Raw genomic sequence first — 25,893 nt, 5'->3', positions numbered from 1 at the left:
GCACACACCCTTCAGCACTGTGCTGCCCTTGATGAGGAACAGCCTCAGGTGTCACCCACCTCCCCTCCCTACAAGATGTCTCTTGTTCGCAAGACCACTGTGAAACTGCTGAAGCCCTTGGTTGCACAGCGAAGCAACCTGCTCTCCCTGGATTCTCCGAACTTGCCCTTGCTTGGTGGAGGTGTGTGGGCAGGGCTGGGGGAGGTCGCCTCCTCTAGCTACTTTCCCAAGCTCCAAGCACTTTATGAGGCCACAGCTTCTGACTTCTCCTACTCTGGTGCTCAAATACCATGTCCAGGTCCTCTAGTCCTGGCCCACTAGGGTTCCAGGACAGCCAGAGTTCTGAGAGGTTGCAGAAGACAGCCTACTCTCCCTTGTCCTTCAAGGCACCACCCCAGCTAAGGACAAAGGAGCCACTCCCTTCCCATGCTAAGCAGCAAGCTGGCCTTGGACAGCCCTGAGTCGTTAGCTGAGGCAGACCCTTCTGCCTTCTTTCCTTGGAGGGCAGCAGGGGTTCCAGGTTTTTGGGGACTTGGGCTGTCTTTGCTGTTCCCCTCTGGGACAGAGACTGCGACTGGGTGTGAGTGCAGACACCTCAGAGCCGAGAAGTTTCACTTTCTTTTTTTCTCCTGAAGAGGTTCTCTCTGGGTTTCCCAGAGGCTCAGAGAGGGTTCACCCTGCCCAGAGCCAAGTTCAAGGCGCCTTAGCCTGTGTAGGGGATGGCAGGAGGAGACAGTGGACTCGGCAACAGGTAAGTCCTTCCCCTCAGTTTGTCCCTCGTTTCTGCTAAGATCAGTGTTTACATGTGTTACTAGGGCTACCCAGGCTGGCTGCACGGTCCACAGGAATTTGAGACAGTAAGATCATATGAAAATTAAGAACTAGGAAAAGCAGTCTTCACTGCAGTAGGCTAGCTGTCTCAGAGACCTATGGTCACCCAGACTCAACCCACTTCATTTTCTTGCTCCTGTCACACAGCTGGCCTGGCACTGTGTGGACTTCCTGGGAATTTCTGTAGGAGTGGCTGGTTCATTGTGACTTCTGATCTCTGATCTCTGTCTCTAATCATCACTGTCCAAGACAAGCCTGTCCAAAAATGATCATTTAGAAGTTCAAACCTGACTCTGTCCATTGCCAACCCTTTCCCATTCTGTGGTTGAGGATAGCTCTGCTCTGAGCCCACTTGTCCTGCATAGGCCCGTTCAGGAGCCTGATCACTCAAATGGAGGGAGTAAAATTTGAGCAGGTGGGGAGTGGGTGTTGCTTTTAACCTTCTTTATTCTGTGCTGGACACATAGATGATTAGAAATGGATTGAAATTATCTTACACACACATACATACACAAATGGAGAGAAGGCCCAGTGGTTAAGAGCTCCTGTTGCTCTAGAGGTGGGCATGGGCTAGGGTCCCCAGTACCCATCCTGGGGCTTCCAACTATCTCCTACTCCAGGAGTTCAGACACGCTTCCCTCCATTCCTCAGGCTCTGCACTTACATGCAGGAAACCACGGAGACAGACACATGTATACATAATTTAAAAGTAAAAACAGAAAAGGTAAGACCGAAGTGTGTGGAGCTCACTGCCCTCTAACAGGGCCAGCCGGGGCTACTTCTGTCCTGCAGAAATCCAAAGGAAGCATCATTTCTCCAGTGGCATTTGGTCTTATCCGCTAGCGATGCCGACAGCCCGCTGTCTCTGTTGGGAGTGGGATGGATGGTTAACTACTGGCCTGACCTGGCTCTCAGAGCATGAGTTTTAGCAGTTTCTGTCTTTTAAGATGTTTGGTCATGTTTTGTTGCGGTGGTTATCCAGTCTACAGGTATAGGGATGGCTGCCTTAGCCTTTGATATTCTTTCAGTGTCGTAGAGTTCATAGTGTGTGCCTGTCTCTACTTTGTTAGCCTGACTAGAGATTTAAAAGCTTTATTGATCTTTCCAAAGAAGTAGCTTTTTGGTGTGACTATTTACTTATTTTAATTTTATGGATTTCTGCTTCATTTTTTTAAAATTAAAATTAATGCATTTTTTTGTTTTCGTTGGGATGAAATTGTTCATCTTATTTTTCTGATTCCTTAGAAGATTGTTCGTGTAGGCCTCTCGTATTTTCTGACATATACATTTAATGCTGTACGTTTCCCTATGTCTCAGATTTAATTTTTTTTTTTTAACTTCGTGGCTTTTTTTTTTTTTTTTTTGGTGCGGGAGAAAGGGCCAAACTTTTGCTTGACTACCCGCATTGTTGTTGTTTTTTAAATTACATTCATTTATTGTATGTGTGCAAATGCCACAGTGTTAAGGTCAGAGGACAACTTTCAGGAACTGGTTCTCCCCTTCTATCCTGTAGGTCTTAGGGATTAAACTCAGGTCCTCACACAGACTTGGTGGCAGGGTGCTTCTTTATGGAGCTATCTCAGGGGCCCCTAACGTAGCTCTCTTTTATTTACAGCATTAGTTGTGGTTACACTGTTGTTGTTGTTGTTGTTTTTGCCATTAAAAAATTTATTGATTCCTTGTGAGGTTCACATCATGCACCCCAGTCCTGCTCATCTCCCTGTCCTCTCATATCTGTCCTTGGCCCTAGCAACCTTCCCTGCAAAATAAATAATGCATACTCACAAACAAAACAAAAACAAAGCATAGAAAATATCTCATTGTGGAAGCTAGCATGTCACAGTGTGTCCCCTCAGTATATCCCTCTGTCCACACATCTTCATTTGCAAATGTTCATTGCAGTGAGTCATTGGTCTGTTTTGAGATCTCTGGCTTCTGTGATGCTGTCGATATTGGATCCTCATCAGGATTCCTCCCTATTATCCTGTTGCTGCCCTGTGTCATGAAGTTCCTGCAGTTTTGGGTCAGTAGAACCAGCCCTTCTATGAGTCCCAACTGTTTGAAGATGGTATAGATTTGGGGGGGGGGCAGCCCAAAGGCCTGGATCTGCGTCTGGGTAGTAGCTAGCTGGTCGGCCCACCCGCGCTCCCTTATCTGCACCGCCAATGCGAGCTGTCCAGCACTGCCCTGGGCACCCAGTGCTGCCGTCGGCAGGAGGCATCTCCCCTGCTCTCATGTCCCGGACTCTGTTTTTTAACTGGCACAACTGAACCATTTGAATCTAGACTGATTATGAGCAATACCTACCATGTTTGTAGTTTCATTTTATCGTTTTTCTTGTTGGTGTTCCTTTCTTTTTATGCCTTTTTGGTTTTAGTCAAGCATTTTATGACTTTTTTTCTTGACTATATATATATATTCCCCCCTGCACCCCACTGGGGATTGGTTCTGGGGATCCTCTTGAGGATGATGTTTGGTGAAACTTTCATATCTTATGTCTCTTTCTTTCTGCTAAACAGTGTGGTTTTTTCCCCCCCTCACTGCTCATTATTTTGTGGCATTTGTAGTTTAGTTTTGACGCCTTGGGTTTTTTTTTTTAAATCAATTTTCTGTATTTCTCTAGTTGGTTCTTAGCATCAAATGTGAAACTGTGCTGTTTGAATTTACCTTCTGTGAAATAATTCAACTCTAACTCCAGTTTTCACTTGAATTATCTTATGAGGAGCTAACTTCCGACTCTAGAACCCACAAAGAAGTTATCCAGCAGTAGTATGTGTTTTCTAACTCCAGAATTAGGGGTAGGGAGACAGTTGGGTATTTAGAGCTCACTGGCCAGCTAATCTGGCTGCATTAATGATATTCAAATTCAGTGGGAGACTTGTCTCAAAAAATAAGGTGGAGAGCAATTGGACTCCACCCCCTCCCCCCAGGCACATACACATACATACCCTCCTTAAGTAGAGTGCAGGGAATCTTAGGAAAGAAGTGGGAGATAGTAAGACCTGGAGAGGACAGCAGCTCCACAAGTACAGTGACAGATCCTAAAATTCTGGGCACAAGGGTCTTTTCTGAAACTGATACTCCAGCCAAGGACCACTCATGGAGATGGCCTGGAACCCCTGCACAGAGGTAGCCTGTGGCAGTTCAGTGTCCAAGTGGGTTCCATAGTAATGGGGACAGGGGCTGTCTCTGACATGAACTGATTGACCTGCTCTTTGATCACCTCCCCCTGAGTGGGAAGCAGCTTTATCAGGCCACAGAAGAAGACAATGCAGCCACTCCTGATGAGACCTGATAGGATCAGAGGGAAAGGGAGGAGGACCTCCCCTATCAGTGGACTGGGAGAGGGACATGGGTGGGGAAGAGGGAGGGTGGGATTGGGAGGGGAGGAGGGAGGGAGGTACAGGGGGGATACAAAGTGAATAAACTGTAATTAATAAAATAGAAATAATTATTAAAAATTATTATATAGTTTTGTTATATTATTACATATGGAACACACATAATATGCTCTTTTTAAAACACAATTCTCAAGTTTTTTGGAATCAGATAGCTTTGATATTCGTTGTGTTTGTTGTGTAGCCCTGACTATCCTGAAATTCACTTGTAGATCAGGTTTTGCCATGATTAAAGGTGTGCATAAACCATCCCATTTTTTTTTCTTAAAAATTATGGAGAACCCCAAAAGCTAGCTTTTTGGGTTAAATCTAATGTGAGTTATCATTAATTATAAATTACAGTTTCAGATATTTGAATATTTATCCATTAAGTGTAGAGGCAATGACTTCATCACTATCACAAGTGATACATTCTTATGGAAAATATTTTTTTTTTAATGAAAATAAAGGAGAAGATTTAATCTTGCTTTACCTTCCTGCAAATGCCTTTGCTCTCCTGCTTAGTCAAGGTCAGCAGGCCCCCTCAGACCCCTGTCTGTTCCGTCTGCTGTGATACTGCAGCCCGTGCACATCTGTGAACCTGACTGAACACTGTTAGGAGGAGGAAAGAGATAAAGGGCAAACGGTATTTCAGGATTATTCTAAGAATAGTTTGTCTTTGGTGACATCTGAAAAAGTCATGAGCAGTGTCAGGGGTCCCACCATTCTCAATTATCTAACATTTAGGTATTGGCATTCACGTGCTTAAAAAGATGTACCTTTAAGCTAATCAAGAAGGAGCAAAGGGGGAAAACAGGAAACAGGACAGGAGCCCACCACAGAGGGCCTCTGAAAGACTCTACCCAGTAGGATATCAAAACATATCCTGAGACTCATAGCCAAACTTTGGGCAGAGTGCAGGGAATCTTATGAAAGAAGGGGGAGATAGAAAGACCTGGAGGGGACAGGAGCTCCACAAGGAGAGCAACAGAACTAAAAAATCTTGACACAGGGGTCTTTTCTGGGATTGATACTCCAAACAAGGAAGATGCATGGAGATAACCTAGAACCCCTGCACAGATGTAGCCCATGGCAGCTCAGTGTCCAAAAAGGTTCCCTAGTAAAGGGAACAGGGACCGTCTCTGACATGAACTTATGGGAAGGCTCTTTGATCACCTCCCCCTGAGGGGGAGCAGCCTTACCAGTCCACAGAGGAAGACAAAGAAACCAATCCTGATAGACTAGGGTCAGATGGAAGGGGAGTAGGAACTCCCCTATCATTGGACTGGGGGAGAGGCATAGGAGAAGAAGGAGGGAGGGTGAGATTCGGAGGGGATGGAGGAAGAGGTACAGCTGGGATACAAAGTGAATAAACTGTAATTAATAAAAATAAAATTAAAAATTAAAAAATAGATGTACCTTTAATGACAGCACCAGGTGATGTGGATGAGGGAATCTCACAAGGTTCCACCCTTAGATGAAGAGCTCCAGGCAATTAATGGCTGCTAAGAAAGGGGAAATCAAGCAGTATTCTCCAGAAAAAAAAATCCTCTGTTAGGTTATCTGGTCTCTAGTGGTCAGCCCTAAACATGTGTTCATAGGAGCAACACTAAATGAAGTCAGCAGATTGCCTGTATGTATATATGTATGTATGTATCTGTGTGTGTATATATATATATTTATAAAACAATTATTAAAGATGGTTTTGAGAAGTGGGAAAGGAAGACATGGGAGGAATTGAGAAAAAAAAGAGAGCAGGAGAAATCATGTAACTACAGTGATTCATGTATGAAACAGTATTTATGAAAATTTCAAAAAAATGATAAAATTCTAAAGTATGAAAAAGGCAAAGAAGTACCCTAACTTATTTTATATTTTAATTGATTATTTGGTTAGCGTACAAAATAATGGGTCTCAGCATGGCATCTTTATACTTTTGTTTTGTTTCGGTTTTTGGTTTTTTTGAAAACAGGGTGTCGCTGTGTAGACTTGGCTGTCCTGAACTGGCTGTGTAGACCAGGCTGGTCTCAAACTCACAGAGGTCCACCTGCCTCTACCTCCCTGACTGATGAGATTAAAAGCATGTGCCACCCTGCCTGGATCCTTTTTACTTTTTTTGTTGATATGATAAAATATGATTTAAAAGTATCATATTTTTACTCACCTCCTCCCTGATTTGCAGGAGTTGGTTTTCCCTTCTACTCTGTGGGTCCCAGGATTGAACTCAGGTCATTACAGTAGAGGACAAGCACTTTCATCCACTGAACTTCTCACAAGCCCTCCTACCACTGTGTGTGTGTGTGTGTGTGTGTGTGTGTGTGTGTGTGTGTGTGTAGTAGGGATTTGCTAGTAGTGATTTCTTTCTTAATTATTTGAGACAGGGTCTTGCTTTATAGCATGTAGTGGTATTTTTCTGTGGTGTTTTTCTTCCTGTCATAGCTCCCTGGAAATAACTACTCATGAGACTCATTAAATATCACACAAATACCTAGGCTATATAGCTAGGCTCTTCTATACTAATTTACATTCTGCTACTTGGCTGGTTACCTATGTTCAGGTACCATGCATATTGTCCACCTCACATCTTGCTGGCTGAATTTCATACACCTGGCTCTGTCCCAGAATCCTTTCTGCCTGCTGGATGTGCCACCTATTTCCTGCCTCAGCCATAGGGACATAGATTTTTTTTTTTTAAATTGACAGGTGTTATGTCCATACAATACATAAGAGAGTCCTTCTACAATAACCCAGTCTAGCCTTGATGCCACAAGATAAGATGCCCCAGTGGGCATCTTTGCTTACTAGACAAGTCAGGTAACCTGAGTTTGAACCCATAAAAGAGTGAAAAGAGAGAACAAACTCTACAAAGTTGTCCTCTGACATGTGCTAATACTGTAACAGTACTAATACCAGGTAAAATGAAAAAGAAAAGAAATCACTATGTAGCCCATGATGGTCCTCCTGATTTGCCTTGTAAGATACTGTGACTACAGGCCCTTGTACCAAGCCCAGCTGATTTCTTGCTGCTATCATTGTACTGTACATCATAATTTGTTTTCATTTGTCAGCCAGAATGGAGTCAATAACATGAATAAGCAACTCCCATATTTCATTGGGCTTCTGGGCTTTTCTTCGTCAGAGAGTCCTCTCTCCGGACTCTGATCAGAGAGCGGTGGCCACCTGAAATGTCACACACTATTGTAGGGGACAGCATGATTAACAAGTGCTGGTTCTGATCTGCTAGAGAGCTTTCCCCACCCTCACCCCCCTCACCCCCCTCGCCCCACCCCCACACATCACTTCAAGGAGGTGGGAAACAAGCAGAGAAGAAAGCATGTGGAGCAATGGGTGAGCCACACAGCGAGTATGTTTTCTCAGTCCTGGATTAGCTGCTTATCCATTTTGCCTTCACACATGAACTGGAAGAAGAGGGTGTGCATTTTTTTTTGTCATTTCCTTTTTCCAGAAGTCTGTAGATTGTATTTAGGTTCATTTCTGTTGCTGTGATAACATACCCTGAAATAAAGCAATCTGGGGGAGAAAGAACTCACCAGCACACAGGTCCAGGTTACAGGGCATCATTGCAGGGAAGTCTAGGCAGGAACTTGAAGCCACTGGTAACATCCACAGTCCAGAGAAGAGAGAAATGAATGCAAGTGTGCCTGCCAGTGCCTAACTTCTTCCCTACACTTAATGCTGCCCAGGTTCCCCTATGTAGGAACTGGTGCTGTCCACAGTGGGCTGGATCTTTCCACATCAATTAGAATAATGAGGACAACCCCAGGCAGACATTCCCAGAGACCATCCTAATCTGCACGATTCTTTATTAAGACTCACACGATCCTGGGTTGTTATAGATTGTGTCAGGTTGACAATTAAAACGAATCATCATGTTGGCCATTGTGGGGCATGATTTGAATCCCAGCACTCAAGAGGCAGAGGCAGGTTAACTCTCTGATTGAGGATAGCCTGGTCTACACAACAGGTTCCAGGCAAGCCAGACTTACAGGTGATACCCTCTCTCAAGCAAACAAAACCCAAAGCCTCACAACTGGCATCACTCTTTTAGATGTTTGAAGCTTCAGTTTCACTTTAAATTTGTCTTTTTAGTGGACCATTTTTCATGTCAGCAATTATCCTGCCATTGGTAGCCTTTTGTAAACCAGTTTCTCCTTCCACATGGAATCTCTCTCTCTTAGGACAATCACAGAGGACCAGAATGAAGAGGAATCAGCTAGCTATCAGCTCATGTACAAACACTTCAAAGAAAATAAGGTGGAAATTGCAAGCGCCATTACAAAGCCATATCCTTTTTTTATGAGCCTCCGAGACCATGGCTTCATTTCTGAGGAGATGTTTCAGGTGAGTGAGGAGAAGGGACTCAGTTCTGACAGTAAGCTTGCCCCATGCTGTATCATGCTGAACCTTTGGATGCAGCCAATAGGCTGAAGGGCTCTAGGGAATAGGGACCTTCACTTCTTGTAAGGTAGAGGTGACAGGAGAAGGCATCACAGGACCTTCACACCTACCTCTGCAGTAACTGAGGTTGAGCTACATGGTGACAGCGGATGGACAGGAAGTGGATGGACAGGAAGTGGAAAGGCTCTAAGGTGCTGAGCATCCTAGGTTCACTTTTGCAGTGTATCAACAGAAACTAGAATGCAAATGGACAAGTCCAAGCAGGGCCTACTTATTCCAGATCCCAGAGCCTGAGAGTTTTGAACTAATTGCCTGAGAGTCACAAGGAGTTGGGTCATGTGAAGACAAAACTGGGAGTCTTGCTTGCTTCTCTCTTTCCAAATTGTTCCTTGCTCTTCAGGCACTTCTGAGGCCCTAGAATGTAGCTGAGGGCAGTGATGGGGACCTCTGGGATAACAGAGACTTTCTCTTCTTTATGCCTTTTTTCTTTGTCCTGCGACCAGGATGCCCGCTTAGTTGCCTTGAATCTTTCATACCAGGTCATTCCTTGGGGGGAGTTACTGTATGGTCCTCAGGACAGCCTCTCATGGCCTGTTAGAGCCACAGTAGAGCATCTTTGCTTGACTCTTACACCCATCATCTGATTATTCTTCGAAGCTACTCTTTTGTGTCAACTGTGTGTCAGCATCAGAGCTGCTTTTAGATGAGCAGGGCTCTGTTGGTACAGAGAGGACATGTAAAAAGTCCCCTCTGTGTATGCAAAACTCAGACACTTCACAAGAAAACAAATGGGGTTTGAACCTGTCTAAGCCTCTCTTGTAACCCATAAATCCATTGTGACACATTTCCTGTTTTTAAGGATTGTCAAAAACGTTGTAAGAACCTGATCTCAGTGGACAGTGTGGTGTACGACATCCTCCATGATGTACAAGAGCGGTTCAGCCTGGAGCTTCTGAGAGTGATATTCAGCAAAACACACCTGAAGGCCTACCCAGAACTAGAGGAGACTCTACGAAACTTCTTCCCAAATGGTAACTATAGCTCTCACCTGCTTCAGGAAATGCAAGACTACTTCATTCATTCATTCATTCATTGACCCATTCATTTTTCTCATTGATAGTTGACATCTAATTTACTGAGACACTATGACATGCCAAGCATGGGGGTATGTAGGAAACACACACGGTCAGTGTAGTCAGGAGCTTACACATAGACCAACTAACACTGAGATAACTGCTCACCCAGAACCTGATTTTCATGCTATAAAACATGCTATGAAGGATGGCTTTCCTTGGAAAGAAGCCAGCTCTCTGCTACTTGCAGACATGCCCAGTGATTAAAATACGTTCCTTTTATCAGAAAATTTATCATTCAGTAGAGTCCTACATCAACTTCCTTTTTTGAAAAGTAGAGAAATCACAAGAGAAGGCCAGTTTGGGTCAAGGCACCAGAGAGGGCAGCATGTGTCAGCCTAGAGTGTGAAATGAGGATGGGCCTTTAGAACCAAGGCTCTGGCATGTTGCGTGAACATGAAGTTGGCAGGTCCTAGGTAGAGAACAGTCTCTGTTGTTCCCACTGGTGGCCTGTAGCTTCACCTTTCCAGCTCCCCCTCTAGAGGACTCTCCCTTGCAGAAGGTGCATTGCATCAGAACTTCCTGTGAAGCCTGTTTCTGCATTACTTGGGTGTCTTTCTGCCCTGTCGCTGTTCAATTTGGTCATTGTCATGTTTCTCCTTAGTATCTGACAATCACAGGACTTTTCAGAGGATAAATGGAAGAGATGCTGAAGAGAGGCACAGACTGCTGGCAGCCTTTAGGGAAGGTGATTATGTTTTTAGATTACTAATTAATTCACTGACACTGTTTTGCTGTCTTTAGCCTTTTCTTCTGATCATTCCCTGCGTGTATGTGTGCATGCACATACAAACACACACACACACACACACACACACACACACACACACACACACTTTTGTTCAGCTTGTGGTTGCTGTACACACTGGGAAACAAGAAGAGAAGAGGAATGAGTCTCTTAGCAGAAGAACTAAAAGGGTACTACATAATAAAAATGAAGATCAGAGGCAGGCACCAGAGAGTAAGCAGACCTGAGTTTATGTAAACCTAAATGTTTAGATTCAACTTTGTGGGAAAAATCAGAAACAGCAAGCTAACTAAAGAACAGATTGATCTGGGAAAATGAAAAAAAAAATAGTGAAAAAAAAAGAGTTAATCTCAATTATGAAACAAGGTACAGAGTTTAAAATATGAAGAAAATTAAATAAAGAGGGGGTGCTAATTGTGTCCAAGAGTCATCAGCCCAAACACAGAAAAAAAAAGGAGAATAAATGGAAAACCAGCAGGAGGCCAGTTAAACGGCATTGCTACCAAGCCGGATGACCTGAGTTAAATTCTTGGGACTCACATGGGCAGAGAGAGCTGATCCCTCTAAGATGCCTTCTGATATGAGACCAACGAAAGGGGTATCAGTAAAAGTTTAATACTATTGAGAGCAAAAAATGATCTTCAGAGAAGAGAAAAAGTTTGAGACATTGGAGGGACTGACTTTCTAGCCAAATCAACTTCTGGCCCAAGGTGAAAACATTAGCTGTGAGTTTTCACATTGTGATGTCCGCAGACTTCAAAGTGGCATTGGAAAACATGCCTCTGTCTCTCCCAGGCTTTCATATCTGTGCCCACCTCTAAGTTAATGATCCCTAAACATGAAACTTCAGACAGCTTCCTCATCTGCAGGCCTGAATATCTGCATGTAGCTCTCCACTGAGTTTTACATCTGGATGCTTTCCAAGATCTTTAGGATGCAGCATTTGAATGGCTGGACAATTGTAACCACTGAGCCACCTTTCCTGACCCCCAAATCACATCTCTTGTCTCACCTTAAGACTACAGAAACAGCTTGTAATAGCAGATGCCTTTTCTCAGTCAGTCTTATTCCATCAGACTCATTCTCTGTAACTCAAGGACACACTCAGGAAAATGCAGTAGGCATGGCTTCCTCTCTCCCTTGGTTCAACAAATTCTCTTGTCACAAGGACTGAGTCCTTTCCTCTCTGAAGTTCCCAACTTCCTCTCTGCCTCTCTTGTTCATGAGACAAGGGTGTGTAAGCTTTTCTTAGTACTTTGATTCCCTGGTTCTCCTTCTGTCCTTTGCCTTTGTTGGGAAATGAAGAAATACTTGTGACTCCTGTTTGGAACAACCTAACCCTTATGGGTAGAATATGTGCATTCTTTATTCAGAATGAAGTATAATGACAGAGAAAGTGTCTTGCTCTTCTCCATGTTTGTATTAGACACACAATGTTGTCATTTTGACTCCTTGTACTCCTATTTCTTATATTCTCTGAGGTTCATCTTTATACCTGAGCAATATGAGGTATTTCTTATTCCCTCTGTGTGGTTTATTCTATTTTTGTTTCTCTTCAGCATCCTGTAGCATTGGAAAGTATCAGATCAATGATGAACAAGCAGAGGTGTTGGCCAGATTGCCACAATGCAGCAGAGGAGGTGGGTGAGACTCCATTTGCCAGTCAGCTAATGGATCTGTAAGAGAGAAAGACCCCACACATTCCCCATCCTGCTCTCCTCTTCACATACTCAGAGAGAAGGATCCTAGAGGCAGCACCAAGGGTCAGAAATGATGGGGAGTGCAATGTGCAGGGAGGAACAGATGAGTGGCCAGCCCTCTGCCTCTGGTGACAGAGAAGGAGCCATGTCAGCCTCCACCTCAGAGTCCCACAACCACGATGTTCACTCCAGGAGACCCTAAGCCACCTTGACCTTCCTAGTTGTCTCAGGTGGCTCTCCTGCTGGGGTTGTCCTCAGCCATTCTGAGTCCACTGAGTCTTTCATTCTTTTCTACAGAAAAAAGTAGATCATCTTGTGAGAAAATGTCTGATGGGCAAGGGCCCCAGCATGACTTGTCCTCACCACCAAGACTTGAAGCAGGTGAGTGATGGGAGCAGGCACTGTGTGCTGGAGGCTGAATTCTGAGCTGCTGTTTCCTGCTGTGTTTGCTCTGTACACCCATCATGATGAAGAGATGGTCATGCCCTGGTTACTGTTTTTTTTCTCATGGCATTCAGGGTAATTTCTGGGCGGTAAAATGTCTTGAGAAACATCATGAAGGAGTATCCTTTGATATTAGGTTCTCACATATCACTTTAGAAAAAATCTGGTGACAGGACAACAATCTTTGCTGTTGTCGTTTCACAGCTGCTAAGGCCATAATATATTGAATCCATAGGATATTTTTTTCTAACTTCTCAGTCTCCATGGAAACCAAGGCTTTGTAGGCTTTGTATTCCTATGCCGATTTATCTTTTTTTTTTTTTTGTCAAAGTTTGTGCTCCAAGAGGAAGATTTGTATCATCTGACTGATGAAAATCAGTGAAACCCCAAGCTGTAAGATCAATATACTTCCTGTTATTTGGGCCATATACTTTCCCCCCATCCTTTGGTACATATGTCATCCCTTTATTGCTAAGCCTTTGTCAGGGGAAATTGTTCCAGTTTTAAGGCTCTGGATATACAGAAGTGATTAAGATTCTGGTATATTTCAGAACTTGACAAAGACAAGGAGATCAGAGGTCAAATTTCCAGATGGTTCCCCATGGGTTGTAGGTTCTCAGAGGCTGGTGGTTAGGTTCCTGTGGTCTGAACCCAAAGTGGAATTTTAAGGGTCTTTATCCAAAGCAGGGAACTATCCTCTTCTGAGGGTCTGAGTTTGTGCTCTTCCCTGTTGGGCCATCACTGTAGCTACAGTACAGGAACTTTCCATTAGTTTCTCCTTCAGAAATTCCATCATTCAAAGCCTGTAAGAGACAATTAGGTAATGTCAGTATAAAAAACACGTTTTCTATAAGAGGATAGTGAACCCAAAATCCTAAGTCTACTTCATTAAGTTACAGATCAAATGTTTGAGAGAATTGTGTCTAAGGATAGAGAAAGAAAAGAGACCACATATATGTGTGTGTATGTGTGTAAACACATATATGTACTTATGTGTTATAATTTGCTCAAAATATTTTTGTTCCATTTTTGTTTTTTCAAGACAGGGTTTCTCTGTGTAGCCTTGGCTGTCCTGAACTTGCATTGTAGACCAGGATGTCCTCAAACTCACAGAGATCTGCTGGCCTCTGCCTCCTGGAGTGATGGGATTACAGGCGTGTGCCACCATGCCTGGCTTAAATATTTTTTTTATTAATTACACTTTATTCACTTTGTATCCCCCCATAAGCCCCTCACTCCTTCCCTCCCGATCTCACCCTCCCTCCTCCTTCTTCACCGATGCCCCTCCCCAAGTCCACTGATAGGGGAGGTCCTCTTCTCCTGCCTTCTAATCTTAGTCTATCAGATCACATCAGGATTGGCTGCATTGTCATCTACTGTGGCCTGGTAAGGCTGCTCCCCACTCAGGGGGAGGTGATCAAAGAGCAGGCCAATCAGATTATGTCAAAGACAGGCATACTATGTCTTCCCATTACTATGTAACCCACTTGGACACTAAACTGCCATGGGCTACATCTGTGCAGGGGTTCTAGGTTATCTCCATGAATAGTCCTTGGTTGGAGTATGAGTCTCTGGGAAGTTCCCTGTTTTAGTCAGGGTCCTCTCTCTTGATTAGTTTCTTTAGATGTACAGATTTTAGTAGGTTTATCCTATGTTATATGTCTATATGAGTGAGTATATACCTTTTGTGTCTTTCTGCTTCTGGGACAGCTCACTCAGGATGATCCTTTCCAGCTCCCACCATTTACCTGCAAATTTCATTATTTCTTTATTTTTCATTGCAGAGTAATACTCCATTGTGTAGATGTACCACAATTTCTGCATCCATTCTTCAGTTGAGGGGCATCTGGGCTGTTTCCAGCTTCTGGCTATTACAAATAAAGATGCTACAAACATGGTTGAGCAAATGTCTTTATTGTGTACTTGAGCCCCTTTTGGATATATGCCTAGGAGTGGTATGGCTGGATCTTGAGGGAGCGCTATTCCTAGTTGTCTGAGAAAGCACCAGATTGATTTCCAGAGTGGTTGTACAAGGTTACATTCCCACCAGCAATGGAGGAGGGTTCCCCTTTCTCCACAGCCTCTCCAGCATGTGTTGTCACTTGAGTTTTTCATCTTGGCCATTCTGATGGGTGTGAGGTGAAATCTCAGGGTCGTTTTGATTTACATTTCCCTAATGGCTAATGAGGTTGAGCATTTCTTTAAGTGTTTCTCTGCCATTCCATATTTCTCTACAGAGAATTCTCTGTTTAGCTCTTAACTCCATTTTTTTTAATTGGATTACTTGGTTTGCTGTTTTTCAGCTTCATTAGTTCTTTATATATACTGGATATGAGTCCTCTGTCAGATAAAGGATTGGTGAAGATTCTTTCCCAATCTGTAGGCAGTCATTTTGTTTTGATGACGGTGTCCTTTGCTTTACAGAAGCTTTTCAGTTTCATGAGGTCCCATTTATTGATTGTTGCTCTTGGTGTTCTGTTCAGGAAGTTGTCTCCTGTGCCAATGAGTTCAAGGGTATTCCCCACTTTTTTTTTCTAACCGATTTGATGTGTCTGGTTTTATGTTGAGGTCTTTGATCCACTTGGAAATATTTTTATACAATACCTTTTGATAACATTCTTTCTGATTCCTCAAATCATCCCATATCCTCTCCACAGACCTACTCAGAGAACTTAAGTTCTCTCTCTATCTCTATCTTTCTCTCTCCTGTTTCACTTTCTTTCAAAAAACCAAAAAAAACAAACAGACAAAAAAGAAAAAGAAAAGACAAGAAAGTAAGAAAGAAAAAGGCACACACACACGAAACCATGAAGTTTGTGTTGGTCACCTACTCCTGGGCATGAGGCTGCCCTGGATGTGGTTGGCATACCCAGTGGCACTCTGCTGGAGAAAAACGATGTTCCCTCTTCCAGCAGGTATCAGTTGCTCATAGATTCTCAGTTGGGGTGGGACTTGTGCCCACTTCTTCTCAGTGTTGGGAGAAAAGTTAGGATGCTGAATATTTCACTCAGATGTTAGAAAATTGTCCAGTGTTTCCAACTCACAATAGAGCTGTTGACTACACAGTATCATCATTAAAAGTGGTCCCAGCACAAAGCCTGGCTAAGGGGTCATCTTCCATCACTTTGAGGCACCTGGACAAGTTGTGAGCTTGAGCAGCAGGCCCTTGATGTCTTTCATGTCTTGAACTTATACCCCTAGAGCATGGCCGATACTTTTAATGTCCAAACAGAATTCAGGTGTTATGATAATGTGTGATAATCCTGTGCAAGTAAAAGGGGAGGAGAGTTGGATATGGGGGAGGGGAATGGAGAGAAAGAGGGACTGGAAGAAGGGAAGGGAGGGGAGGTTGCAAAAGAGATGTAAAGTAAATAATTAATTAATTAAGAACCCCAAAATCAAACAAGACAAAAAAAAGAGTTTTTGTTTTTGTTTTTTTTTTTTAATTAGTAAGGTCTTCTCAATTTCTGTACTCCTGGAGAATGGCTCCAAAGATTCAATGAAATCAACTATTGAAAGAAACCATGTAGAAAGGATTGGTCCCCACTTTCTTGAAGGACCAGTGAAGTGTAGAAATCCTCTTTGCCTTGTAATCATTGGACTTGAGTAATTTTGGATAATATACTTTCTTTGTCCAATAGACTATGATTGAGAAAAATAAAACACATTATTGCTCAACCTTTTCACAAAATTAGAATTCACTCTTAAAAGTTTCCTGCCAGATTGAGAACAGCTAGAAGGAAGTGATGTCTGTATTAGAACAGAGAAGATGTGCAAGTCTTATTTATGATTTAACAAATTATGCTGCAAACACGTTTAACTAGACATCCATGTATTATCAGAGCACCACAGGTGAGATTTCTGGGCATGCTCAGTTTAGCTCTTCTCTCTGGCTTTCCAGACTGAAATCACCATGTCAGCAAGGCTGAGCTCTTCTCTGAAGGCTCTGGGGGAATTCTTGTACCCCATTTCATCCAAGTTTTTGTAAAATCCAGCTCCTTGTGGTTGTAGTACTGAGGTCACAGCTTTGTTTCTGTTTCTTGCCAGGGATCGCTCAGCTCCCCAGAGCTACTCATTTTCTCTGACAGGAGTCACTCTCCATCTTGAAGGAAACAGGAGGGTAGGGAACCTTCTTCAAGCTTCTAGTCTCTGTTTTCCTCTTGTGCTGCCAGCTGGCAAAGCTTATCTGCTTGGAAAGGGCTTATTTGGTTAGACCAGGCTTACCCTGATGACTGCTCTCTTAAGGCCAGCTCTGTCACACAATCTGAGGTCAACACAGAGGTAATATCTCATCATGTCCACAGTTTCCAGGATTATGAACGAAGATCTTAGGAAGCCATCTTAGAATTCTATGTAGTACCACAGAGCTCAACAATGACTAAAAATAAATGTCTGGATGAGACACTGATGTTCTCAAGGAAGAAACATGACATGGGTCATCAAACGAAAGTGGACCATGAATATACTACCCTAAGAATGAGCCTTTAGGAGAGACAAGGCACTTTGGGGAAGTGATGAGGACTTGCATGACACCTACCTAGTCAGATGCTGTTGGCTCAGACAGTGCCTTGATCTTCTCCATGTTTGTATTACACACACTATGCTGTGGTTTTTTAATTAAATTTTTATTTTTTTATACTAATTACAATTTATTCACTTTGTATCCCTGCTGTAGTCCTCTCTCTCTTCCCCTCCCACTGCTACCCTCCCTCCCTCCCTCATCTCCTCCTATGCCCCTCTCCAAGCCCACTGATAGGGGAGGTCCTCCTCCCCTTCCATGTGACCCTACCTTACCCAGGTCTCATCAGAACTGGCTGCATTGTCCTCCTCTGTGGCCTGGCAATGCTGCTCCCCATCAGGGGGAAGCAGTCAAAGATAGACACTGAGTTCATGTCAGGGACAGTCCCTGTTCCCCTTGCTAGGGAACCCACATGGAGACTGAGCTGCCATGGGCTACATCTGAACAGGGGATCTAGGTTATCTAGGTTATATCCACGAATGGTCCTTGGTTTGAGTATCAGTCTCAGAAAAGACCCCTGTGCCCAGATATTTTATTTCTGTTGTTATCCTTGTGGAGATCCTGTTCTCTCCAGGTCTTACTGTCTCCCCTTCTTTCCTAAGATTTCCTCCACTCTGCCCAAAGTTTGTTTATGAGTATCAGTATCTGCTTTGATATAATGCTGGGTAGAGTTTTTCAGAGGCCCTCTGTGGTATGCTCCTGTCCTGTTTCCTGTTTTCTACTTTTTCCAATGTCCATCCCATTTGCCTTTCTGAGTGAGGATTGATCATCTTAACCAGGGTCCTCCTTTTAGGTCAGCTTCTTTAGGTGTAGAGATTTTTGTAGGTTTATCCTATATTATGTGTCTCTATCCACTTATAAGTGAGTATATACCATGTGTGTCTTTCTGTTTCTGGGATACCTCACTTAGGATGATCTTTTCTAGGTCACACCATTTGCCTGCAAATTTCATGATTTCCTTATTTTTAATTACTAAATAGTATTCCATTGGGTAAATGTACCACCATTTTTGTATCTATTTTTCAACTGAGGGACATCTGGGTTGTTTCCAGAATCTGGCTATTACGAGTAAAGCTGCTACGAATATGGTTGAACAAATGTCCTTGTTGTGTACTTGAGCATCTTTTGGATATATGCCTAGGAGTGGTATAGCTGGATCTTGAGGTAGCACTATTCTAATTGTCTGAGAAAGCACCGAATTTATTTCCAAAGTAGTTGTACAAGTTTACATTCCCACCAGCAATGGACAAGGGTTCCTCCTCCACATGCTTTCCAGCATGTGCTGTCACTTGAGTTTTTTTTTTATTAATTACACTTTATTCACTTTGTATCCCCCCATAAGCCCTTCACTCCTCCCCTCCCGGTCCCACCCTCCTTCCCCCTTCTTCATGCATGCCCCTCCCCAAGTCCACTGATAGGGGAGGTCCTCCTCTCCTTCCTTCTGATCTTAGTCTATCAGATCACAGCAGGAGTGGCTGCATTGTCATCTTCTGTGGCCTGGTAAGGCTGCTCCCCACTCAGGGGGAGGTGATCAAAGAGCAGGCCAATCAGATTATGCCAGAGGCAGTCCCTCTTCCCCTTACTATGTAACCCACTTGGACACTAAACTGCCATGGGCTACATCTGTGAAAAGGTTCTAGGTTATCTCCATGCCTGGTACTTGGTTGGAGTATGAGTCTCTGGGAAGACCCCTGTGTTCAAATTTTCTGGTTCTGTTCCTCTCCTTGTGGGGTTCCTGTCTTCTACAGGTCTTACTATGTCCCACTTCTTACATAAGATTTCATGCACTCTGCCCAACAGTTGGCCATAAGTCTGCTTTGATAGTCTACAGGGCAGAGCCTTTCAGAGGCCCTCGGTGGCAGGTTCCTAGGTTGTTTCCTGTTTTCTTCTTCATATGATGTCCATCTTCTTTGCCTTTTGGGATGGGGATTGAGCGTTTTAGTCAGGGTCCTCTCTCTTGATTAGTTTCTTTAGATGTACAGATTTTAGTAGGTTTATCCTATGTTATATGTCTATATGAGTGAGTATCTACCTTTTGTGTCTTTCTGCTTCTGGGACAGCTCACTCAGGATGATCCTTTCCAGCTCCCACCATTTACCTGCAAATTTCATTATTTCCTTATTTTTCATTGCAGAGTAATACTCCATTGTGTTGATGTACCACAATTTCTGCATCCATTCTTCAGTTGAGGAGCATCTGGGCTGTTTCCAGCTTCTGGCTATTACAAATAAAGCTGCTACAAACATGGTTGAGCAAATGTCCTTATTGTGTACTTGAGCCTTTTTAGGATATATGCCTAGGAGTGGTATGGTTGGATCTTGAGAAAGCGCTATTCCTAGTTGTCTGAGAATGTGCCAGATTGATTTCCAGAGTGGTTGTACAAGGTTACATTCCCACCAGCAGTGGAGGAGGGTTCCCCTTTCTCCACAGCCTCTCCAGCATGTGTTGTCACTTGAGTTTTTCATCTTGGCCATTCTGATGGGTGTGAAGTGAAATCTCAGGGTCGTTTTGATTTGCATTTCCCTGATGACTAAGGACACTGAGCATTTGTTTAAGTGTTTCTCTGCCATTTTATATTCCTCTATTGAGAATTCTGTTTAGCTCTTAACTCCATTTTTTAAATTGGATTACTTGATTTGTTGTGTTTTCTCAGGTTGAATATTTTTTAAATTCTTTTTTAATTTTAATTTTATTAATTACAGTTTATTTACTTTGTATTCCAGCTGTAGACCCTCCCCATTCCTTCCCACTCCCCCCTTCTTTTTCTCCTATGCCCCCTCCCAGTCAAATGATAAGGGAGGTCCTTCTCCCCTTCCATCTGACCCTAGTCTATCAGGTCTCCTCAGGACTGGCTTCTTTGTCTTCCTCTGTGGACTGGCAAGGCTGCTCCCCACTCAGGGGGAGGTGATCAAAGAGCCAGCCCATGACTTCATGTCAGAGATGGTCCCTGTTCCTATTATTGGAGAACCCTCTTGGTCACTGAGCTGCCATGGGCTACTTCTGTGCAGCAGTTCTAAGTTATCTCTATGCATGCATGGTCCTTGTTTGGAGTATCAGTCTCAGAAAAGAACCCTGTGCCCAGATTTTTTTTGGTTCTGTTGCTCCCCTTGTGGAGCTCCTGTTCCCTCCAGGTCTTTCTATCTCCCCCTTTTTTCATAAGATTCCCTGCATTCTGCAAAACATTTGGCTACGAATCTCAGGATATGTTTTGATAGCCTGCTGGATAGAGTGTTTCAGAGGCCCTCTGTGGCAGGCTCCCATCCTGTTCCGTTTTCTCCCTCTTCTGATGTCTATCTCCTTTGGCTTTCTGAATGAAGATTGAGCATCTTACCAGGGTCCTCCTTCTTGATTAGCTTCCTTAGGTGTACAGATTTTAGTATGGTTATCCCATATTATATGTCTAGTATCCACTTATAAGTGAGTATATACCGTGTGTGTCTTTCTGCGTCTGGATACCTCACTCAGAATGATCTTTTCTAGATCCTACCATTTGCCTGCAAATTTCCTGATTTCTTTGTTTTTAATTGCTGAGTAGTATTCCATTATATAATGTGTCCTAATTTCTGTCTCCATTCCTCCACTGAGGGACATCTGGGTTATTTCCAGATTCTTGGTATTACAAATAAAACTGCTATGAACATGGTTGAGCAAATGTCCTTGTTGTATACTTGAGCATCTTTTGGATATATGCTTAGGAGTGGTATAGCTGGAACTTGAGGTAGCACTATTTCTAATTTTCTGAGAAAGCGCCGGATTGATTTCCAAAGTGGTTGTACAAGGTTACATTCCCACCATCAATGGAGGCAGTTTCTCCTTTCTCCACATCCTCTTCATCATGTGTTGCTACTTGAGTGTTTGATCTTAGCCAATCTGATGGGTGTAAGGTGAAATTTCAGGGTCGTTTTGATTTGCATTTCCCTAATGACTAAGGATGTTGAGCATTTCTTTAAGTGTTTCTCTGCCATTCGAAGTTCTTCTATTGAGAATTCTTTGTTTAGCTCTGTACCCCATTTTTTAATTGGGTTACTTGATTTGCTGCTGTTTAACTTCTTAAATTCTTTATATATTCTGGATATTAGCCCTCTGTCAGATATAGGGTTGGTGAAGATCCTTTTCCAATCTGTAGGCTGTCATTTTGTTCTGACGACAGTGTCCTTTGCTTTATAGAAGCTTTTCAGTTTCATGATATTGATTGTTGCTCTTAGAGCCTGTGCTGTTGGTGTTCTGTTCAGGAAGCTGTCTCTTGTGACAATGAGTTCCAGGCTCTTTCCCACTTTTTCTTCTAACAGGTTTAGTGTGTCTGTTTTTATATTGAGGTCTTTGATCCACTTGTCTTTTAGTGTTGTGCAGGGTGATAAGTATTGGTCTATTTGCATTTTTCTGCATGTAGACACCCAGTTAGACCAGCACCATTTGTTGAAGATGCTATCTTTTTTTCCACTGTATGGTTTTGGCATTCTTGTCACAAATCAGGTGTCTATAAGTGTGTGGATTTATTTCTGGGTCTTCAATTCGATTCCATTGATCCACCATTCTGTTTCTATGCCAGTACCATGCAGTTTTTATTACTATTGCTCTGTAGTACAGCTTGAGATCAGGGATGGAGATACCTCCAGATGATTGGTTGTTTTAAAGGATAATTTTGGCAATTTTGGGCTTTTGGTTTTTCCAAATGAAGTTTAGAAATTGTCTTTCAAGTTCTGTAAAGAATTGTGTTGGTACTTTGATGGGAATTGCACTAAATCTGTAGATTGCTTTTGGCAGGATGGCCATTTTCACTATTTTAATCCTACCGATCCCATGAGCAAGGGAGATCATTCCATTTTCTGATATCTTCTTCAATTTCCTTCTTTAGAGATTTGAGTTTTTTGTTTTTTGTCTTTTTTTTTTGAACAGGTCTTTCACTTGCTTGGTTAGAGTCACCCCAAGGTACTTTATGTCCTTTGTGGCTATTGTGAAGGGTATTGCTTCCCTAATTTCTGTCTTGGCCCTTTTGTCTTTGCTATACAGGAGGGCTTCTGATTTTTTTTTTTTTAGTTAATTTTGTATCCAGCCACTTTGTTGAAGTTGTTTATCAGCTAAAGAAGTTCTCTGGTTGAATTTTTGGGGTCACTCATGTATACTATCATATTATCTGCAAATAGTGATACTTTGACTTCTTCCTTTCTGATTTGTATCCCCTTGATCTCCTTTAGTTGTCTTATTGCTCTAGCTAGGACTTCAAATACTGTGTTGAAGAGATATGGAGAGAGTGAGAAGCCTTGCCTTGTCCCTGATTTCAGTGGGATTGATTTAAGTTTTCTCCATTGAGTTTGATGTTGGCTATAGGCTTGCTGTATATTGTCTTTACTATGTTTAGGTATGTGCCTTGTATCCCTGATCTCTCCAAGACTTTAAACATGAATGGGTGTTGGACTTTGTCAAATGCTTTTTCAGCATCTAGGGAGATGATCATGTGGTTTTCTCCTTCAGTTTGTTTACATAGTGGATTACATTGATGGATTTCCACATATTGAACCACCCCTGCATGCCTGGGATGGAAGCCTACTTGGTCACTGTGGATGATATCTTTTATGTTCTTGGATTCATGTTTCCAGTATTTTATTGCGTATTTTTGCATGAATGTTTATAAGAAAGATAGATCTGAAGTTCTCTATTTTGGTTGGGTCTCTGTGTGCTTTAGGTATCAAGGTGACTGTGTCTTAATAGAATGACTTTAGTAATGTTCCTTCTGTTTCCATTTTGTGGAATAGTTTGAAGAGAATTGGAGTTAGCATTTCTTTGAAGGTCTGGTAGAATTCTGTGCTGAAACCATCTGGCCATGGGCTTTTTTTAATTTTAATTTTTATTTTTTTCTTATCAGTTACGTTTTATTAACTCTGTACGCCAGCCATGTCCTGATCCCTCATTCCTTCCCAGTCCCTCCCTCCCTCCCTCATCTCCACCGTGCCCCTTGCCAAGTCCACTGATAGGGGGGACCTCCTCCCCATTCATCTGATCCTGTTTTATCAGGTATCTTCAGGACTGGCTGCAAAGCTCTCCTCTGTGGCCTAACAGGACTGCTCCTCCCTTGGGGGGTGGGGAGGCCAAAGAGCCAGTCATTGAGTTCCTGTTAGAAATAGTCCTTGTTCCCCTCACTATGGGAAACCAATTGGTTGCTGAGCTACCACAGGCTACATCTGAGCAGAGGTTCTAGGTTATATCCATACATGGTCCTTGGTTGAATGTCAGTCTCAGAAAAGACCCTGTGCCCAGATATATTTGGTCCTTGTGGAGCTCCTATCCTTTCCTCATCAGACTAATTCCCCTTCTTTCTTATGATTCCCTGTACTCTGCCAAAGGTTTGGTCATGAGACTTTGCTTTGAAAACACTGCTAGTTAGAGTCTTTCAAATGCGCTCAGTAGACTCCTGTCATACGTTCAGCTTTTTTTTTTTTAAGGGATACTTTTGATGACTGCTTCTATTACCTTGGGGTATATAGGACTATTCAATCTTTCTACGTGATCTTGATTTAATTTTGGTAACTGGAATCTATCAAGAAAATTGTTAGTTTCTTTTAGATTTTCAAATTTTATGACGTATAGGCTTTTGTAGTAAGACCTAATGATTATTTGGATTTCCTCAGTGTCAATTTGATTCCTTGTACTCTTATTTTCTTATATTCTCTGAGCTTCATCATTCTACCTGAGCAATTTGGGGTATTTTTGGTTCCCTCTGTGTGGTTTATTGTATCTTTGTTCCTCATCAGCATCCTGTAGCAATGGAAAGTATCAGATCAATGATGAACAAGCAGAGGAGTTGGCCAGACTGCCACAATGCAGCAGAGGAGGTGGGTGAGACTCCATTTGCCAGTCAGCTAATGGATCTGTAAGAGAGAAAGACCCCACACATTCCCCATCCTGCTCTCCTCTTCACATACTCAGAGAGAAGGATCCTAGAGGCAGCACCAAGGGTCAGAAATGATGGGGAATGCAATGTGCAGGGAGGAACAGATGAGTGGCCAGCCCTCTGCCTCTGGTGACAGAGAAGGAGCCATGTCAGCCTCCACCTCAGAGTCCCACAACCACGATGTTCACTCCAGGAGACCCTAAGCCACCTTGACCTTCCTAGTTGTCTCAGGTGGCTCTGCTGCTGGGTTTCCTCAGCCATTCTGAGTCCACTGAGTCTTTCATTCTTTTCTACAGAAGAAAGTAGATCATCTTGTGAGAAAATGTCTGATGGGCAAGAGCCCCAGCATGACTTGTCCTCACCACCAAGACTTGAAGCAGGTGAGTGATGGGAGCAGGCACTGTGTGCTCTGCAGGGGTCTGGAGGCTGAATTCTGAGCTGCTGTTTCCTGCTGTGTTTGCTCTGTACACCCATCATGATGAAGAGATGATCATGCCCTGGTTACTGTTTTTTTTTTTTCTCATGGAATTCTGGATAGTATCTTTGAGGTAAAATGTCTTGAGAAACATCATGAAGGAATCTCACTTTAGAAGAAATCTGGTTGGCCGGACACCATTCTTTGCTGTTGTCTTTTCACAGCTGCTAAGGCCACAATATATAGAATCCATAGGATATTTTTTTTTCTAAATTCTCAGTCTCCATGGAAACCAAGACTTAGCATTTCTATGCCAGTTTATCATTTTTATTATTTCTTTTTCTCAAACTTCTCCAAGTTTGTCCACCAAGAAGAAGTTTTGTATCATCTGACTGATGAAATTCAATGAAACCCCAAGCTGCAAGTTCAATATACTTCATATTACTTGGGCCATATATTTTCTCCACATCTTTTGGTAAATATGTCATCCCTTTATTCCTAAGTCTTTGTCAAGGGGAATTTTTATAATTTTAAGGCTCTGGATATACAGAAGTGATTAAGATTCTGGTATGTTTCAAAATTGACCAAGATGGGAGATCAGAGGTCAAATTTCCAGATGGTTCCCCATGGGATATAGGTTTTCCAAGGCAGGTGGTTAGGTTCCTGTGGTCTGAACCCAAAGTGGAAGTTTAAGGGTCTTTATCCAAAGCAGCGAACTAAGATCTTCTGGAAAATCAGTTTGAGCTCCTCACTGCTGGGCCATCATTGTAGCTACAGCATAAGAACTTTTCATTCTTAGCTTCTCTTGTAGGAAGTCCATCATTCAAAGTTTGTAAGAGACAATTAAGCATTGTCCGTATTGAAAATATTTTTTCTAGAAGAGGACACTAAACCCAAATCCTAAGTCTACTTCATTAAGTTACAGATCAAAGGTTTGAGAGAATTGTGTCTATGGATAGAGATAGAAAAGAGACCATATATGCATATATATTTATATATACATTTATAAAATTTTCTCAAATGATTTTCATTTTGTTTTTGTTTTTTTCAAGACAGGGTTTCTCTGTGTAATCTTGGCTGTCCTGAACTCTCATTGTAGACCAGGCTGGCCTCAAACTCAGAGATCTGGTTGCCTCTGCCTCCAGTAGTCCTGGGATTACAGGCGTGTGCCACCATGCCTGGCTTAAATATTTTTAGACATTATCTTTTGACAGTATTTTTTTTGATTCCCCAATTCATCCCAGATCCTCTCTATAGGCCTACTCAGACATCTTATGTTCTCTCTCTCTCTCCTGTCTTGTTCTCTTTCAAAAAATCAAAACCAACAAACCAATATGACAAAAAGAAAAAAGAAAAGTGAAAAAAAAGAAAGAAAGAAAGAAAGAAAGAAAGAAAGAAAGAAAGAAAGAAAGAAAGAA

The 25,893-nt window shown here is 42.6% G+C and overlaps 1 protein-coding gene across 5 annotated transcripts in view; it reads left to right on the top strand.

Annotated features, from left to right (window-relative positions):
* Positions 1–452: 452 nt before the first annotated feature.
* The window catches only part of LOC129683554 (nuclear body protein SP140-like), a 56,962-nt gene continuing 31,521 nt past the window's right edge, over positions 453–25,893 (top strand). For 4 of the 5 annotated variants that reach the window (XM_055616264.1, XM_055616266.1, XM_055616265.1 and 1 more), the window contains exons 1-8: positions 453–751; positions 8,408–8,570; positions 9,487–9,658; positions 10,365–10,448; positions 12,068–12,148; positions 12,506–12,589; positions 23,921–24,001; positions 24,357–24,440. In XM_055616264.1, the coding sequence (XP_055472239.1) occupies positions 720–751; positions 8,408–8,570; positions 9,487–9,658; positions 10,365–10,448; positions 12,068–12,148; positions 12,506–12,589; positions 23,921–24,001; positions 24,357–24,440 (781 nt within the window). In that variant the 5' untranslated portion in view covers positions 453–719. The remainder of the gene's footprint in view (positions 752–8,407; positions 8,571–9,486; positions 9,659–10,364; positions 10,449–12,067; positions 12,149–12,505; positions 12,590–23,920; positions 24,002–24,356; positions 24,441–25,893) is intronic. The other variant, XM_055616267.1, reaches the window with a different exon arrangement.

This window comes from Psammomys obesus, unplaced genomic scaffold (genome assembly GCF_907164565.1).
Source record: "Psammomys obesus unplaced genomic scaffold, mPsaObe1.curated_primary_1811, whole genome shotgun sequence".
In the NCBI taxonomy this organism is placed as follows: domain Eukaryota; kingdom Metazoa; phylum Chordata; class Mammalia; order Rodentia; family Muridae; genus Psammomys; species Psammomys obesus.
The sequence above is the reverse complement of the archived record's forward strand: the minus strand, read 5'-3'. Positions and strand labels throughout refer to the sequence as shown.